This window comes from Ammodytes marinus (assembly GCF_949987685.1).
Source record: "Ammodytes marinus genome assembly, chromosome: 20".
Lineage (NCBI taxonomy): Eukaryota > Metazoa > Chordata > Actinopteri > Uranoscopiformes > Ammodytidae > Ammodytes > Ammodytes marinus.
Window position 1 is genome coordinate 15,415,133 of NC_137224.1, and position 18,581 is coordinate 15,433,713.

The following is an 18,581-nucleotide window of genomic DNA, read 5'->3' on the forward strand; positions in this document are numbered from 1 at the left end:
ATCTATTGTGCTGCAAAGGCTGGTGTTGTGAAATGAATGTCATCCCTGCTTTTCAGTGCCAATACTATAACGGTTGGTTGTTATATGTATAGTTATATACACTGTAATATACTGGGAATATATATATATATACTGTACTTTTCTGTTATATCCTCGTACAAGTATAGTAGCACAATCTAATGAATGATTCTGTTTTTTTAGGAGAAAAGCATTGGCCGGTCCGCTCCCAGAGTCACCATGGTAGGGATGGATGTTATTTCTTTAAGGGACAAGGTTGCCTCTAATCACTTCTTTAGGATTTTTTTGTATTTCTCATGAACCCTTTTTACAATGAATAGTGATAAATGAAGCAACATCTGGCTCCTGAGCAGTGTTTAGAGGCAGCTTCTACCTGCGGTGTTAATCGTAGTGCAGTGCCTTCCCGTTGTCATCTATCTATCTATCTATCTATCTATCTATCTATCTATCTATCTATCTATCTATCTATCTATCTATCTATCTATCTATCTATCTATCTTTGTGCCTAACCTGTGTATTTTCCTGTTAACGTTTAGCTTTCCTGTCTGTGATAAGTTAACTTGTACAGTCTGGTGTGTGTTCGCTGGTCTTAGGGGTGAAACAGTACACAAAATCCATGGTTTGGTACAATTTTTTTTTAAATCATGAAAAGTGAAGCAGGTTTATAATTAACTGACACACACACATTACAGAACATTTATTCGCGTTATTGCCAGCCGTTACATTAGAAAGGACAAAGGAGATCAATTGAATAGCTAATTGCCAAGAGGCGCTTAGCTAACACCTGTAAAGCTCACTAATTAACACTTTTAACTGTATTTGTTTATTCCGTATTCAAAAAGAAATGTAGAAATGACAATTAAAGCTGGGGTGGAGGATTTGGGGAGAAAATGGCAGTTGGGATAGAGATCACTTGTTCTCATTGGTCCCTCCCCTATGGTCCCTCCGAACACGCTCTTCACCAACAAAGTCGTGCCAAAGTGAATGGACAGTCCCAACAGCCAATAAGAACAGAATCGGAGCCTCGCTCTGATTGGTCAAAGTGTACAGCTCATGTTAATTTCGACCAATCAGAAATCACATACCCCAGCTTTAATGTAACAGTTGCTTGATGAACAACGGCTAGCAGGAGTGCCTTACTGGAGTCTTGTCACAATGAGGTTGCCAGGCAAGTGCTAAGCGGATCGATAAGCTGTTGTTTGTCAAGTAATCATTACATTACGGAACTAAATCTAGTTCATACAGAGTTAAGTACCTCTCCATTGTCCTGCATGTGCTTAAGGAAGACCCCACCTATCATGGTCGAGACAGACAACAACAACTTTCTCACCGCCAAAGCTCTCTGGTTGGGACTTAAGCTCTTAGGAATACAATACATGCTGCCCAATACTATATCTTTGATCTAAGCAGCTTTGACTGTAAACTAAATCAAACAACAATTCTGGGCAAACACATGTACTGTTACATCCCTAGCTGGTTCTGTTCTAAACAATAGTTGTGGTGTTGTGGGCTTGCCTTCAAGAAAAACAGTCTAAAGAGGAGAATCAACTGTATTTTGTATATTTTCATTGTTTTAAAAGTCCATTGTATGAGTTTTGGCCTAATTAATGAAAAAGAAAATCGCCAGCTAGGACTTACTGTATGTAAATAAGAGTTTTCTGTATCTTGATTGTTGTTGCAGCTGACCCACATATCCTTTTTCATTGTGTTGTGCCTTAAACCCTTATCCTATCTCACTACTAATGCCTTCCCTTTGAAATGAATGTTCTGAACTGTTTCACTCAAGCTTTTTTCTTCGTGTTGTGTTCACATATTGCTGAGCTGAATGTCCTAACCCTCTATGGTGTGCGTGGTCTTCGACTCTTGTCCGTCTCAGTGTAGAGAGGAGGGCTGGTCTATAAAGGCATGGATAAGGGCAGTTTTGATGATGTTACTTCTTCTATTCTTAAGAAGACATCAGATAAATCTGTGCTTATCCTTTGCTTAAGATATACGGACCCTCCTCTTCCTCCTCCTCTACCTTCTTCTTCCTTCGCCCTCCTCTCAAAGGGGAAGTCTGCTTTTCAACAGAACCTACAAAATGGAGTCGCTTGGTATGTCGATCAACTGTTGAGAAGAAATGGCCTTTTCTTTTGTATAAGGAGCACCATACCTATACGCTGTGACATTCAGGGAAAAAATGCCACAGTTGGATTTTCAGGAAAGAGTATTGCCTTTTAAACTGAGTGAGTCACCTCTGCTTTGTAGTGAGGGGAGAAGAGAGTGAAACCAAGAGCAGCTGTGTAGGAACATCATGAAGGCACTACTTCAACAAAACGGATCCCTTATTGCCTTTTAACACGCAGGGGTCACAGTAGTCCACGGTGGCTTTCCACCATCTATTACATTTCAAAATGAACTGGATATGAGGTCCATCTCAACCTCTTGCCCTTTTCCCATCAATGCTCAGACTATCATGGCACATTTGTCAAGCTGGAGAGCCGGCGACATGTCAAGTCACTACTTGGCCTTTTGGTGTCTTGGGGGTGATTGTGAGTTATGAGATAAGGAGCAATACTTATACCTGCAGTGTATGGGTAGAAGCGGCAGCGCGCACTGGGATTTTTATTGCACTCGAAAGAACGCAAGAACTTTTGCAATCTGCAGCTCTAGTAGTGACTCATTAAAAGGAGTTATCTGTGCATTATGATATCGGGGGAAGTTGAGTGTAGCTATTTATTTCAACCAATTCAAAACATGTATTAATTGGTTTTCGCTCATTTAGCAGACATGAGATGGAGATTAACCGAAGTACAGTCATTTAGCAATATAGTGGATTTGCTGACTTTCAGTATACAAATGGTTATAGCAGAAATACAAAACCATTTAACCATACTATGAAATATTTCTTAAATGTCAAGCTCTGAAATAGGGTTCTTTTTTATTTGATCTGTTAGTGTTTTATGATAGTGTTGAAGTGTTTTGTTTTCCACCACATATTGCATTTCCTTTTCCCTTTGGTCCTGCTGAATGTAATGCATCTTCTTTCATGAACCAGAAATGCAATAGGTTAAAATCAATAGCAAATTTCACTTCGAGTGCAATTTGTTATTTTAAGTGCTTACAGAATTGGAATCAGTTAAAGCTGCACTATCAATATTTTAAATTGGAACATCACAATTGCGTGATGTTAAAATTGAGTGACTAACCTACGTAGAATGGTCAGCTCTGAACATGTATTTTCCGTTTGTTTTCACCTATTTATGCAAATGTTCAATCAAAGCACAAATACAATGGACAAATATCGACAATATGTCCATGCAGCACAAAACTTAAATATCTAGTGCAAAGACGAAACAATTGACTTTGAATTGACTGGCACTCTTGTCATGTCCTCTTGTCATTGCACCCTCTCTTTCTGCAACTGCTTAATGAGAGTCGACTAAAGAATAAGTGCCAACAACTTATCCTTATATCAATATGCCTCACTCCTACTATTTGCATAACAGTAGTACAAAGGAATGTGCATGATGCTAATTTTCCTTTGATAACTTTGCAGAAACTTGACTTGTGTCTGTTTAGTATGTACACCGGGAACGTGTTTTGCCCTATTAATTTTTAGAGCATGATATGTCAAACGTTCAATTGGTTGAATGTAGTTGTGGAGTTCTTACACAAAACTGGCAAAAACAAAACAATGAATTCAGCAAAAAGACGTGATAATGGGCAAAAAGGTTTTCCTCCTCACAAATACCAGTTTCAGGGGCTATATAAAATAATGATTTGTTTGTCTGGAAGCTTAGGGGTTTCTAGGCGGTCGAGTTGGTGGCAAACCAGGTTCTCGATAGCGGTGATGGCTCATAAAAGGAGTTGGGTATCCCAGCTAGCTTGTTTTCAGTAAGTTGTCACCATTGGCATTGCATACACAAATGCATCATTGGTGCTATTTTCACTAGAATTGTGTAATTTCTTTTACGAACAAAAACAGTGTGGTCAGAATCATTTAAAAGACATATAGGGGAGAACGGGGTAATTTGTCACATGGGTTGGATGTCACATTTGTTATATCTCGCCACCAGAGCGCGCTAGCTCTGAAATGTTGATATAAAAAAGGTCCAGAATTGGGATCAGAGGTCACATACATAGACTTCCTTGGAGTTAGACTGCTGCATTTCAGGTGAGAGGATGTTTTGTGTTTTTCATGTCAAATTCAAAATATTTTGCTTCTCAGTATTTTTCTTCTAGGCTTTTACACAATGGGTTTATAACAAAACACTTGTTACCCTCAGAAAGTGTGAAGGGTAAACTATAGTTTAGATTGTGGTTAGCAAGCTAATTAGTTGTCAGATGGTTGTTGGCCTTGATGCTAGCAAGAAATTCAAGTTGGGGTTGGTCGTCAAATTTTTTGGGGGGTTGGTTGTCACATGTTATCTCAAGGCTGCAGCCAGAAAAGGAACCCAATAACGAAAGAAATTGTCAAGCTGTATCCTCACTGACACCCCAGAGAAGGAAATAATAGAGCAGGAAAAGGCAGCTAGCAAGCAAAAGAAAAAAGGGCAACAAAATCAAAACAACAGTGCATCCCAAACTAGACCAGCTGCCAAGGCTACAGAACGTTATGTAGGCCTATTTGTCAACTTGACAATGCAATTAAACATTCAAATTTGGTCCTGCCTCCTTGCCTTATTTTTAAGATTTTTCCCATTAAGATAACATTGTGACAAACAACCCCATAGTGTGTGACAACCGACCCCTTGATGGGGTTGGTTGTCACAATGTGTCAGAGTGTCTTTGATGGTAAATTACTTCTTCATTACAATAAGTTGGAAAAAAAGAGGGACACACATTTCTAGCCAACACCTTAAGCTTCAATTTAATGTAGGAATGGCTATTGACAGATGTTTTGGTGATGAGCAATTCTCACTAGAGTAAAAAGTGTGCCTACTTACCCCGTTCTCCCCTACTGTACTGTACCTATTGTACATAAAGTGGCTTCAAACTCGGATTTTGATGTTCTATATACAATATATTTGTGGTCTTTAAGTTGCTCACTGTGATGTTAAAGCTGAGTTGCTTCTTGATTTTTGTAATATTAACAACACATTCAAAGTATCGAGTTTTTCATTTCATATTATTATTGACACTGTCGGTACAAAGCAGTCAATGCTATGCTGCAATAGTTGTGTACTACATTTAGAAATAATGTTCCCAGTGCTGTTTTTTAAAATTCAATGTATGATTTATTGACGTTGCTATAGCAAAATAGAGTGTTGCCAGGTTGTAAAGGTTCACAAAAGTAAGTGCTATTTAGAGCTGTTGAAGAAGTTTGAGTTTCTGTGGGTGGCGTTCATTTTGTTGTCTGGCATTTACTGCTAATTATGCTAGCTGCACAGCCACTCTTTTACTCCTTCCAAACGAGATATGCCATTGCACATGTTTTTTTTTGTTGCGAATTATATATAGGATGAATCATATAAAACAGTAAAAGCGACAACAATTAGTTATACTTGTAGGTAGGCTATAGCTTTAGTATTTTGGAGGGGAAAATCCATGTTTTTAACTTAAGTCCAAGCCCCGACTCCCACCAGCCATTGAGTTAAGAATAAGAAGTGAAGCTAAAATTAGCTGTGCAAGACGTGCTATAAATATAACTTAGAAGCATTATCAGCTGTGCTGCAATTGGGTCAGAGTTAAGCCTGCTGCTCTGCCAGTGAAATCAATGAGGAGGTGGGAAGCTGCTTTTGTCCAGGAGTCCTAGGGCTTTGTCCCCCCTAGTCACCCAGTGAAGTGGGGCTATTATGGCAGTTCACATTAAGCGATTAAATCTGAACACTCTTTGTCAGTTGTTAAATGTCAAGCCCACGGTGGCTTCCCTTAACCTCGACTTCCTCTGCCGCAAGGGGAGGGCAGGGACGTGTTGGTAGCTGTCAATAGTCAGAAGGACAGAGACATCCCTATTCATACCTGTCACATACATTTTGCACACACAGTTGCAAACACACACACACACTCTCTTGTACTTCTATGTTCGCGTGGACACACATTGATATAATGCATTCCCTAGACCTAATTCTAACATGTACCTTAAAACCACCTCTTACCCTTAAAAAGTCCCTTTGAAGAAGTAAGGATCAGGCAAAATGTCCACACTATTCTAAAAGTGTCTTCCCTTGGATGTTGAAAAGCTTACACTGGTCCGCGCAAAGATGCCTGTACAAGTACAAGTACACACAAACAAACAAACACACTACCGCTTCTGAACCATTCATAACTCAAGTAGGTCTTTGCAGGGCTAATGGGCAGCAGTGCTGTTGGTTCTAGAGAGGGTTGTCATGAGGAGAGTGGAGCATAGAGCCGAGGATGGCTCTCTAATAGATCCGGGCTGGGCGGGGTGGAGGGATGGAGCACTGTCTTGTGATCAATGGCCCGTGTTGCTGTTTCTATCCACTTTTCATCCCAGACAACCAACTTCTCATACTTTTCCATGTCTTATCTGATTTCTGTCTCAGCTTATCCTGTGTCCACACACAGTATGTCTGTCTCCTCAGTTCTGTACTTACACTCCTACCACCACCACCCCCCCCCCCCCCCCCACACACACACACACCCACTCATCCACTCACCCATGTTGCTGAGAGATAGCATGCCTTTAGGATTTTTCTAAAAGTTGTGACTGTCTGTCTGCGTTGACGGTGTTTTGAAGTCCACCATTTCTACCATATCTACATACAGTTTGCATTTTCAAAGCAGTGAAAGGGTGTCTTTCTTTATTATGCGGCTTAAAGTGTATGCTGCTGGCTTTCTGTTCGTTTTAACTTATACAAAAAAGAAGATGGAAAAAAGATGGAAGCTCTAGTTATGCATTATGCCTAACCATTTAATTTGTCTTATTAAAAACAAGAAGCGACACATTGGTGACAAATGAAAGGAAACAATAAAACATAGTCTCTTAAGGGGTCAGGATGGATACCTCAAACAAAGCATTATTGTTGGATTGTCAAAAGAGCGTCCACTACGTCCAGCAGATTTATGCCCAATATTAAACTGCTCAATTTTTGTGGAGTCTTCCTCAGTTTGTCACTTGTACCTGCTGCTTGCGTCGTTATCCATTGTGTTGATATTTGGCTATTGCTCGGCCCTGACATTTTGACGCTGACATCTAGATGTTGCTCATGTTGTTCCAGCAAATACTCTTATGACCTTGCTTGTTTGTATGTTAGGTTTGCTCCCCTTATGTTCTAACACAGGCCTTGCTTTGCTTTTTCCCTGCTCTCAGAATGTCTTCCCTATTCATTGAAAGACAAGAAGAGACTGTGGCCAAACAAAAACCCAATCCGCAGAGTTTGCTGAATATCATGATGTGGCTTTAAGTTGTTGGACGGAATGCAAATTCCTAGAAATCAATGTTCTGATGGTTTCCAAGATACCTCCGAGCATGTAACCGCAATCGATTTTGCAAATGCTTATTTAACCTTGTCACGGAGGTTCAAGGTGTTCTGGGGTTTTCTCAGCATTGCCCCTCCCTGTGAATGGATTGTTTGAAACTGTGATGTGAAACAAAATGCCACACCAAATGTCAAATGACTGAGTCACTTGTGCGCCATCTGGATGCTATTATGCAAACTCACCAAGGAGGTGTTCTCAGGAGATTGGTTAGTACGTAGGGGAATCTAACGTGAGTAATCTTTATCGCTTGACTTGAAGTCCGCTGTGTCCAAAATAGAGTGTCTCTAAGATCAGCCCGGCAGCCCACACTGATCATTGATATATGGTTGATTCTAACTGACACCATCTGACAAACACACAGCTGCGTCATCAACATACTGACGGAAAAACACATCTATTTAGCAATTTAAATATGGGCCCTGTTTAGCCCAACAATCTGGAGAGCACGTCAGTCATAAATAATCAACCCACGGTATGATTAGATAGCAGAACTGGTTTTGCATCTTGTTTCCTGTGTCAATTTAAAAAGGTGCTAGCCGGAAATTGTTAATATTTCTGAAACAGTCTAATTTTTCCCCTGATGATCATAAATTACATGTAACAGTAAATGAGACCATCAGTGCAAAAAAAGCAATTTTTATATAGTTTTTCTTGATGCCTTCGTCATGGGTACGCTCACCCAGGAACAACAGCAGGTGTGGGAAAAACACTACCACTTTTTTCCAAAGAGGGTGCAAGAATGAACACAAACTAAAAGTTACTCAGAGTACCTTTAAAGGAACGAAGACCTTTAATTTTCAAAACATTTAATTGTTTTTCATTTTTGTCTTTTTTTTTAAACCGCAGTGAAGTTAGTTTTAAGTTGGAGACGAGCAAACCTAGCTGATTAAATCCGGTGAATATCAAAATTATCTTCACTACGTTGTCGGATTAGAGAGCCTTCATGGGCAGTCCCCGGTTTCCTTCCAGTATGTATTTGATTCTAAAATGACGTCAAGTGTAAACATATAAAGCTCAGCATAATGTGGTAAAGTAACCAATCCCATCAAGCACACAAGTGTTTTGTAATGTTGTAAAGTTTTTCTTCTGACTGGAAGCAGAGGCAGGCTAAGGTTCCCATTTACTACCAGTATTTGAGCTAAACTTACTAGCGGCCATTTATTTTAAATTTTTAAAAGGGATGGTTTCTGTCATCATGCGATTGAGGTGATATTGCGTCGTAAGCTCACAGAAGGGGGGAGTGTGGGTAGGTTGTTCTGAGCCAATGGCAAACGCCCTGCTCTAAGAGGTCGGCCGTTAGGTTGTGCTGCTTGGACTCTTTTTTTGAAAATAGTTAATTGGTCCCCAGATTATGGAGGGATGGCTGAACATGGCTGTGCAGGTTCTTAACGAGATACAGTCTTCTTCTGTCTTCTTAGCAGGCCGCTCAGCCTGATCCGTCTCTCCGGACCCCTCAGACTTTGAATGGAAATCACCAGATTGAGACGAAACTTCTCGGCGATCAAGAACATTGCATAGATTTGTCCAAGTCTGGGTTCTCTACTTTTAAAGCTATAGTACATGACCTTTTTATGCAAGGTTACATTCGAGCCATCATCGAAACAAGTTGATACAAAGTTTATTGAGCTCAACATCACTGTGTCTGTATGTCTCAGTATAGCAGCGTTTACAAACGGGTGTCGCCCCCCCCCCTGACACTGGCGCTGGAGCTCAGAAAAATCCCAAGAAGCGCCGAATAAATGTTTCAGTTGTTGATTCTCCTTCCAAGAAAAAACCTGGACGTACAGCAGAAGAAATAAAATATGCGATCACCGAAGGCTTTCCTCATGTAGATGCGCCAACAGTCTTGTTGTAATTACTCAGAATTCCTCATGGGGCGACAGAAGTTACGCACTGTAGCTTTGAGTAAAAGACAGGGAGCTGGGCTGATTTTGACTTGATTTCTGACTTAGGCTGCTTGTCACATACTATATATCTACTCATAACTGGTGATGGACTGATGACATGTCCAGGATTGTTACCTTTCATGAATCAAATCTTAGCTTCCACTTTGATTTATTATTCATAGCATGATTATGTGGGAAATCTGCATCCATATACAACTGAATTGTATCATTTGTTTTGTAGAGTAACATGATGCTGAACAAAAATGAGTGTCTACCAGCCTCACAGGAAGATATACTTATCGAAAGTATCTGAAAAATGTGAAAAGGTGTTTCGCATTTTTTTTCATATTATAGTCACTCCTGAAAATTGAAGCTTGATTAACACTTTTATGGTCTTATTTGATTAACCTTCACATATTTGAACAAAACAATCTACTTTTTGTTATCAGCTGAAATGTTTGGTAACCTAAGTATTTTGGTAGCCTTAACGTGCCGGAAACAATGTGTGGGACATAGGATTGATAAAGATGGATATGCAAGACGTTGTTTTGTTAGAGAAAACATATTATGATTTCTCAGCAGTAAAGGAAGGAATTAGTAAAAACTGTTATATTTAGAGTAAACCGTTAGCTAACAATTACATTTCCTCCAACTATTAGTACATGTTCGTCTTTAGAGGTATTTGGAGGAAAAGTGTTTGGGAAAATAACTTGCTGAAACTAAAACATTTACCAAGGTTATTGTATGTTGTTGTGGCATTGTAATGAGGTGAATTAGTTTGGTAAATAGCTGATATTACATGTTAAATTACTTCGACAAACTACATTTAACATACTCATGATTTGAGTGAACTGAACTATTAATTTTCAACTATTCATGCATGTTTAAGAAGTAAAAGTTGGTATGTAGTTATTTTTCAAAATTTAAAAACTGGCGCTACACCATACATACACTGCCAACAGGGTTGTGCAACTCAATTTTTAGCAATTTCCTCAAAACTTTCTGTTAGAAACACAAAATATATACGTACACACTTTTACTTCTTGGCAGAAGGTTAAATGACTCTGGTTATACAACAGATCAAAAAGAAACCAACGTGTATTTATATTACAAATACAATGCTGTGAATGTTATACAGGTCCTTCTCATATAATTAGCATATTGTGATAAAGTTCAATATTTTCTGTAATGTACTGATAAACATTAGACTTTCATATATTTTAGATTCATTACACACAACTGAAGTAGTTCAAGCCTTTTATTGTTTTAATATTGATGATTTTGGCAAAAAAGTAAAGAAAAACCAAAAATCCCTATCTCAAAAAATTAGCATATTTCATCCGACCAATAAAAGAAAAGTGTTTTTAATACAAAAAAGTCAACCTTCAAATAATTATGTTCAGATATGCACTCAATACTTGGTCGGGAATCCTTTCGCAGAAATGACTGCTTCAATGCGGCGTGGCATGGAGGCAATCAGCCTGTGGCACTGCTGAGGTGTTATGGAGGCCCAGGATGCTTCGATAGCGGCCTTAAGCTCATCCACAGTGTTGGGTCTGGTGTCTCTCAACTTCCTCTTCACAATATCCCACAGATTCTCTATGGGGTTCAGGTCAGGAGAGTTGGCATGCCAATTGAGCACAGTAATACCATGGTCAGTAAACCATTTACCAGTGGTTTTGGCACTGTGAGCAGGTGCCAGGTCTTGTTGAAAAATTAAATCTTCATCTCCATAAAGCTTTTCAGCAGATGGAAGCATGAAGTGCTCCAAAATCTCCTGATAGCTAGCTGCATTGACCCTGCCTTTGATAAAACACAGTGGACCAACACCAGCAGCTGACATGGCACCCCAAACCATCACTGACTGTGGGTACTTGACACTGGACTTCAGGCATTTTGGCATGTCCTTCTCCCCAGTCTTCCTCCAGACTCTGGCACCTTGATTTCCGAATGACATGCAAAATTTGCTTTCATCCGAAAAAAGTACTTTGGACCACTGAGCAACAGTCCAGTGCTGCTTCTCTGTAGCCCAGGTCAGGCGCTTCTGCCGCTGTTTCTGGTTCAAACGTGGCTTGACCTGGGGAATGCGGCAACTGTAGCCCATTTCCTGCACACGCCTGTGCACGGTGGCTCTGGATGTTTCTACTCCAGACTCAGTCCACTGCTTCCGCAGGTCCCCCAAGGTCTGGAATCGGCCCTTCTCCACAATCCTCCTCAGGGTCCGGTCACCTCTTCTGGTTGTGCAGCGTTTTCTGCCACACTTTTTCCTTCCCACAGACTTCCAACTGAGGTGCCTTGATACAGCACTCTGGGAACAGCCTATTCGCTCAGAAATTTCTTTCTGTCTTACCCTCTTGCTTGAGGGTGTCAATGATGGCCTTCTGGACAGCAGTCAGGTCGGCAGTCTTACCCATGATTGCGGTTTTGAGTAATGAACCAGGCTGGGAGTTTTTAAAAGCCTCAGGAATCTTTAGCAGGTGTTTCGAGTTAATTAGTTGATTCAGATGATTAGGTTAAGAGCTCGTTTAGAGTACCTTTTCATGATATGCTAATTTTTTGAGATAGGAATTTGGGGTTTTCATGAGCTGTATGCCAAGATCATCAGTATTAAAACAACAAAAGACCTGAAATATTTCAGTTGGTGTGCAATGAATCTAAAATATATGAAAGTTCAATTATTATCATTACATTATGGAAAATAATCAACTTTATCACAATATGCTAATTATATGAGAAGGACCTGTATATTTGAGAGACACGTTCTCGGCTGACTGTCGATTGCCAGCATTTGAATCATCCTTTGTGTTAGAATCCCGCTTAGCATTCATATGTAAAAGAGACAGCCAGTGAAGGAACACACATTAGACACTTCCCATCTATCTCCATAGCTCGAGCAAATATTGAAACCCATGATGTGAGAGCGCCGGCCTGGCCTCCCTCCCCTACTTCACTTCTTTTGACAGATGTAAATGGACGTTTCAGCGGTCGGCTCTAATGCATTTTTAAACAGGCACAGCAGCAGACAGCAAATGAACGTGTCGCGACTGCATCACTCTACCACAGGGCCTCCATCTATCGCTGCCTCCTTCTCACATACAAACATACCAACGCTCCCACGTACACACACACACACACATGTACAGGGCTACACACTGCTGGGAATAGCTGTCATTCATCAACTTTCTCAGTACAATGGGCTCAGTAAAGGTCCCATCTTTCAACTAAAGCACCTCCACACTGTGGCGCCCAGCCGCGCACACCACACCACTGCATCACAGCCGCTGTCAGATTGCAAACACTCGTGCACAGTATGATGGATGGAGGATGATTGGGAGAAACTGTTGTTTATTCCCTGAGTTGAAAATGTAAATGGCTCTGCCCCCCCCAGATGACAGCAACAAACACTGTTACTACTAATTAGTCCAAACAAGTGCACATAGGCAGCCAGAGGAACAAGGGCACTGACCAGAGAAGGAGGACGTCAGTGTGTGTGTGTGTGTGTGTTTGAGTGTTTTTGAAGAACTTTCCCCGGGGCTGAGATAGAAAGCTCAAAAGACTGCAACTTATGAAAACACATTGCACAATGGCAAAATACAAGCACATGTAGAAACACATTCATACAGCCAATACAAATTCAAACATTCACACACACAACATCATGAAAAGCACTTCAGATAAGGAAACCACATTCAAATAGAGACTCGCTTTTGTACATAACACGATGAATAGGACAATTCAGTGTTCCTGGGACATTGTCAACTTGATGAACACGTCCAAAAAGCTAAGGTTGAGCTCCCTCGATAATGTTGAAAATGAGCAATGGTTATTTTAGTCTACATTAGCTTATTATTACCATGGGGTTGAAAGCTCCACAAAAACATATCAAGTGCAGTGGATTTTAAGTTTAAAATTATTTTGTATCCTACTATTGCAATGGTCAAAGTGATCTTCAGAGTGATTAGCGTTCTGATTACATGAGAAGGAGTGCTTACGCTAGGTTTATAGCACTAGAAAATACCTGGTTATACCTTAAAAGCTATAGAGATTACGCTATTAGGCAGAGTAATAGCATAATGTGCACCATAATGAATTGGCTTAAGGATTGTGGATCAATCAATCAACAGCTTTGATTGATGCCACTGACTAACTTATGTCTTCTTCAATATAGCAATGGAGGCTGAGGGTCATTGGTACTTAGTTATGTCAACCAAACTCAGACAAAACATTATCACTCAAAAACTAATTTAAATTACTCAAACCTATAGCTTCATGACATTATGTGGGAGACCTCAAACCTTTAGGTATATCAAAAAGCAACTTTCTTTTGAGTGACGAAGCAAGGCATGGGTTCAAGTTGAGGTGCCTGTGCAAGTTTGGTGGACATTTTAGCTGTTTGTGTTGTGCACGAGAGCAGGTGTTGCAAAAAATAAAAATAATAATACTAATACTTCTGCTACCCACGTTGCAGCTTCATTTGCACTGTGTGGCCCCCATGTGTTGTTAACTTTGCGGACGATACTTTGAATTTGAATAATATGAGAGTTTTTTTTCTGAATGCAATGTACTGTATGTGTTGTCTAGGTGGCAAAATAGGTGTACCATTTGCCTGTAATTTGTCTGTTTGCTCGTGTTGCGTTTATTTTGAAAAGTTCAATTGTGCCAGCATCTGCAGAACTACCACGTTTGAGGCATCTTTTCTCATAATGCCTGCATGATTAATATAATCTGTGTGTCTTTGCTCTTCAATAATGCAATTTTCCAAAGAATATGAGGGCGTGCGTGTTCCAGGACAAGATGTGATGAATATTGTATACAGCACTGTTTTTTTTTCCTGCTTGTTTTTTTCCCTCATCCGTAACATTTCTACTGTATCCCTGACTTTGTCACCAAAATAACTTTAACAGCATTTTAGTGAATTATCTCTTTAATTGTCTCTCCTACAATGCTCACAGTCTGTTTTTGAGCTGGTGTACAGTTCTCATGGACATTGAACAGATCTGTCATTGCTTTTGTCATTGCAGGTACTCATCAGCACAACTATAACCATGTGGCTCTAGGTAGCCCTACACGCACACCTAAGAATGGTAAGAGAAAATTAGTGGGAGAGGTGGAATATCCAGGTTATTTTACTTGAGACCTGGGCATTAACTTGTACATAGTATGCTTGACATGGATGTGTGAAAAACCCATCTTGACGCGAGCCTCAAAACCATTCTGTTTCTGAGGAAGATGAGGCTTTTTTTCTTTATGGTTGAAGATTGAATCATAGACGTGTCACATCCCATAGTCATGGACATTTTTCAGTGAGCGCGATACGGTTCTGCGGGTCTCTGTCCATCTCTTGTTTTTAATGGGAATACAATTGGCTGAGGATCAACTGACTGTTCTGCCGAGGTCGTGGCGTCCTCTGGTTGACAGAGCGTGTGAGGCCAGCCTGCCTGCTGCTGCTATCCCCAGAACTAAAGTTATCGCCGCAGCCCTCACTCACACCGCCCGAATGGAGCATAGCTGTGAATTGGTTTTCATTACCCATGTCATGCAAAAGCTTGTTGGAATGCTTGCTGTGAGCAAGCCTAGGCCGGCCTAGCTTCACACACTCTCTCTTTCTCTCACACACACACACACGTTAAATGTGATGGGTGGCGTTTGCATTAAGATGCAAGGTGGAGACTGGATAGAGGAAAGGGGCCATGAGCTGACATATCACTGCCTTTTTTTGTCTGTTTTTTTTTGCCTATGTATTAAATCACTCTGATCTTGCCATTTCATTTGTTTTCTGTTTGTTTCAACCGAAAACATGAAACCATGTCTCACACTCAGGGGTTATGCCATATCCCGCAACCAGAATGACCCGTTCTTTATACATAACATATGTGTAAACATGTGGACATTTAGGAATCCGACCATGTGGTCCATTAAACACACAGAAACCAGAAGGAACACACAAATACACACACACACACACACACACACATCAGCAAACTGCAACTATGGAGAAATGCCTTGGAGATCTATGGGAAACATGAAAAATCCATTTCGACAACACATGTAACACAGAGGCTTTGATCACAGGCCTTCAAGTTTTAGCTTGCAGTGTATTTTTTTTTAAGATAACGCTAACATCCCCACCCCTACCCGAAGCGGCCTGTGACTGAGACAACCAAGACAAGGCTGCAAATCACCAGTAGAAAATGTGCAACCATCCACACAAAGTGTGCATTACAAGCCTCCGGAAGCTGCAGATTTAATTCGATTTTTTGAGTATAGGGGGGTTTCCGTACTACTTATGCTGAATGTGGAGATGTAGGTCTTTGTGGGTTCTGTTTGGTTCACTATCAACATGTTTCTGAAATATTTTGTTTTTCACTTGGATTTGGTAGCTCACCGATCATTGAGGCGTGGTAAGTCAGACACACATAATGTTTAATTTAACTGTGAAAAACCCATTCATTGCATTCCAGCACACATTTGTGTACTCACACACACCACTTAACAAGCCAACCCCAACCAACGTTTGTGTCGTCCTCTCTTCCACTTCAATTGCTGTGTTCTCAGACCTGATTTAAGTAGCGTTTTGCTGGGAATTCTTGCCGTTTGCTTGAAACTTCACAACAAGAACATTTTAAATTAGCATGAGTTAAAATGAACACATTCATTCTTTTGATTTGTTGGCAATGAGAAAAATAAAAAACATCACCACACTTATTTTATAAAGAAACATGCTAAGATTTGCAAAGACTATTTGAGTCAGGTCTGCATGGTGGTTCTGTACATTGTGGTGACGTGGTGAAACGTGTTTGCTCTTGAGACAGCTAACAGCATGCACCCGATTAATGATGCAGCGTGGCGGTCAGTTCACTCAAAGTTTGGTCACCTTCTTCCCAGGACCCCCAGGCCCTGCCGCCACCCCCTCCGTCCGTCCTACTATCTAAAGTTTCCCTATGTCTCTTCTTGTATTTAAATCTCTTTCTATTCCTCCTTTCAGATTTTCTTATATCCATCTCTACTCTTTTCCTGTTATGGCGATTTAGGGTGGGGTGGGAGGGGGGGGGCAAGGATAGTTGATTTTCTGACTGAGGGTCAGTTGTACAATTGTGACCTTAAAGGTCCCATATTATGCTAAATGCACTTTTTAAATGTGTTCCAACATATCCATGCGTCCACGGTGTGCCTAGAGACTGCCAAAATATAAAAAAAAATAACAATATCTCCTTTTCTCACTCTCCCCTTTTCTGAAACCCCCACCCCTCCCCCCAAAAACACTCCAGTCAGAATTATCCCCTTTTCTGACCTCACAAACCGTAAAGCCAGAAGCTTCCACTGTGCAGCCCACACCCCTATTTCTTATTGGTCCACGGCCCTGACAGACAGAGGGCGAGGCGTATCTGGCTTCGCTTCCGGACAGGGGGCGGGGGCAGCGCAAAGATTGTATATTTACGAGGGGACCTGCAACTCTTTTTAAAAAAATAGGCCATTGTGAGATTAGCTGAACATCAGCATAGTACAATAAATTATCTGAAAGTTTTTTTCAGCAAACAATTAAAGAAAAACGTATTAGGGACCACTAAGACCATATAATATGGTGTATAATAGAACCGAAAAGTGTATAATATGGGAGCTTTAAAACAGTATCTCTGGTCAGCAGTCATTTGAGAATAAAAAAAAAAAGTTGAATATGGTGGATGCGCAACACGCTGTATATAATTTTTTTCTCAACGTTATACAGTATAACTCACGTGGAGCACATTGATTTTGCTACCCTTCTCTAACCCGTGAAGACAAAGGGAAAATATGTAGCCTGTTCTTAGCTAAATTAGTGGCACCTTACCTGGCATTAATTAAGGTTCGCTATGACATGGCCACCCCCACAGTAGCTCCCCTGTGTCCTATCTTGGCCACCCCAGGTCAAAATGACCTATAAAACAGCCCTGCTTTTGCTTCTCTCCATCCTGCAGCAGTTACTAGAGCTCCTGTTTTTTATCTGTCCATTGGAGGCTGGTCTGAGGCCGCACCCAAGCCCCACTGCTCTGCTCTGCACTGCGTGACTGACTCACAGCACCACTGGGGAAAGGATAGATAGAGCAACGAAATGAAAGAGAGGGAGAGTGAGAGAGAGGGGAATACTGAACGGACAAGAAAGAATTAGGGAGCTGTGGAGAGTGGGTGGCAGGCAGCAGGGTAGGACAGATAAGATTGACAGAGCGAGGAGGAAGACGGCGGTGAATGGGAACAGACTGCGGATGTTGGCGTGTGTGAGAGAGAGAGATAAAGAATAAAAGAAAGAGCCCCCACCCACACACCTTTATCCCATGCGTCTTCCTGGCATCATATCACGACAGCCCCCCCCCCACCCCCTGTCCCAGACCACATCACAGGACTGTCACGATGCAGGGTCACTCACCGGCACACGCCTGTCGTTTGGTGCGTTGCCTCCAAAGTTGTTTGTTCTTCTTTTGGGACACTATTTCTAGTCACGTCACTTGTCCACATGCACAAGGTTATATCTGCAACCGTATCTTGTTCTCCATGTTTGGCCTTTTGTCCACATGCAAATGTCACAACGATAGTGTTTTGAAAACTCCTGCCAAAGTGGAGATTAAGGAAAACTCTTTATTTCTGTATTGGTGGGGATAGGGAAACCAGAGGTTTTTGAGAAACAATTGTTGTTTCACATCTACGGAGCATGCTCCACACTCGCTCAAGAAGCAGCTCAATGTGCATGTTCCCAATGTTCTTCTATGGTGTTTGACACATATCGGCATCGATTGGCCTGGCATGATTACGTCAGTGTTTTCAAATGTTTTTTGTGTTGTCGTATGTATAGAGAGATATTCAAAACACTGTTAGGGAATTTTTCTGAAAATGGAGAGGGGATATTATCATAATGATTTAAAATATCTGTATACATGTGGACGGACATGGTCTCCGTCCTATACCAAACGCTCAGTGCCCGGCGTGATTCCCTATACTTCCCCCATCACGGCAACCAGCAGGTTGGAGTTTTAGAAAAATGCAAATATTTCTCCAAGGTTGACAGTTGACTCATGGGTTGGGGTAAAGCTCAGGAACATTTTCTTGAATACGTGTTTGATAAGATGCTATACCTAAAAAGGAAAAAGAAAGAGTCCGACTGACCTTTATGCTAACCTTGGACTGTACATATTAGGGGTGTGTGAACGTTTACAAAAATGTCTAACTTGTCTGAATTTTTTTCGTGTACACGGTTAACCGTGACGTCATTGTCTTCGCGCG

General features: G+C 40.9%; 1 protein-coding gene across 1 annotated transcript in view; it reads left to right on the forward strand.

Moving 5' to 3' along the window:
• LOC307266647 (shisa family member 6) overlaps nt 1-18,581 on the forward strand; it is a gene marked incomplete at both ends in the record, with an annotated part of 72,070 nt that overhangs the window by 44,389 nt on the left and 9,100 nt on the right. The window contains 3 exons of the mRNA XM_080048715.1: nt 202-240; nt 14,351-14,413; nt 15,710-15,730. Of these exons, the coding sequence (XP_079904841.1) occupies nt 202-240; nt 14,351-14,413; nt 15,710-15,730 (123 nt within the window). The remainder of the gene's footprint in view (nt 1-201; nt 241-14,350; nt 14,414-15,709; nt 15,731-18,581) is intronic.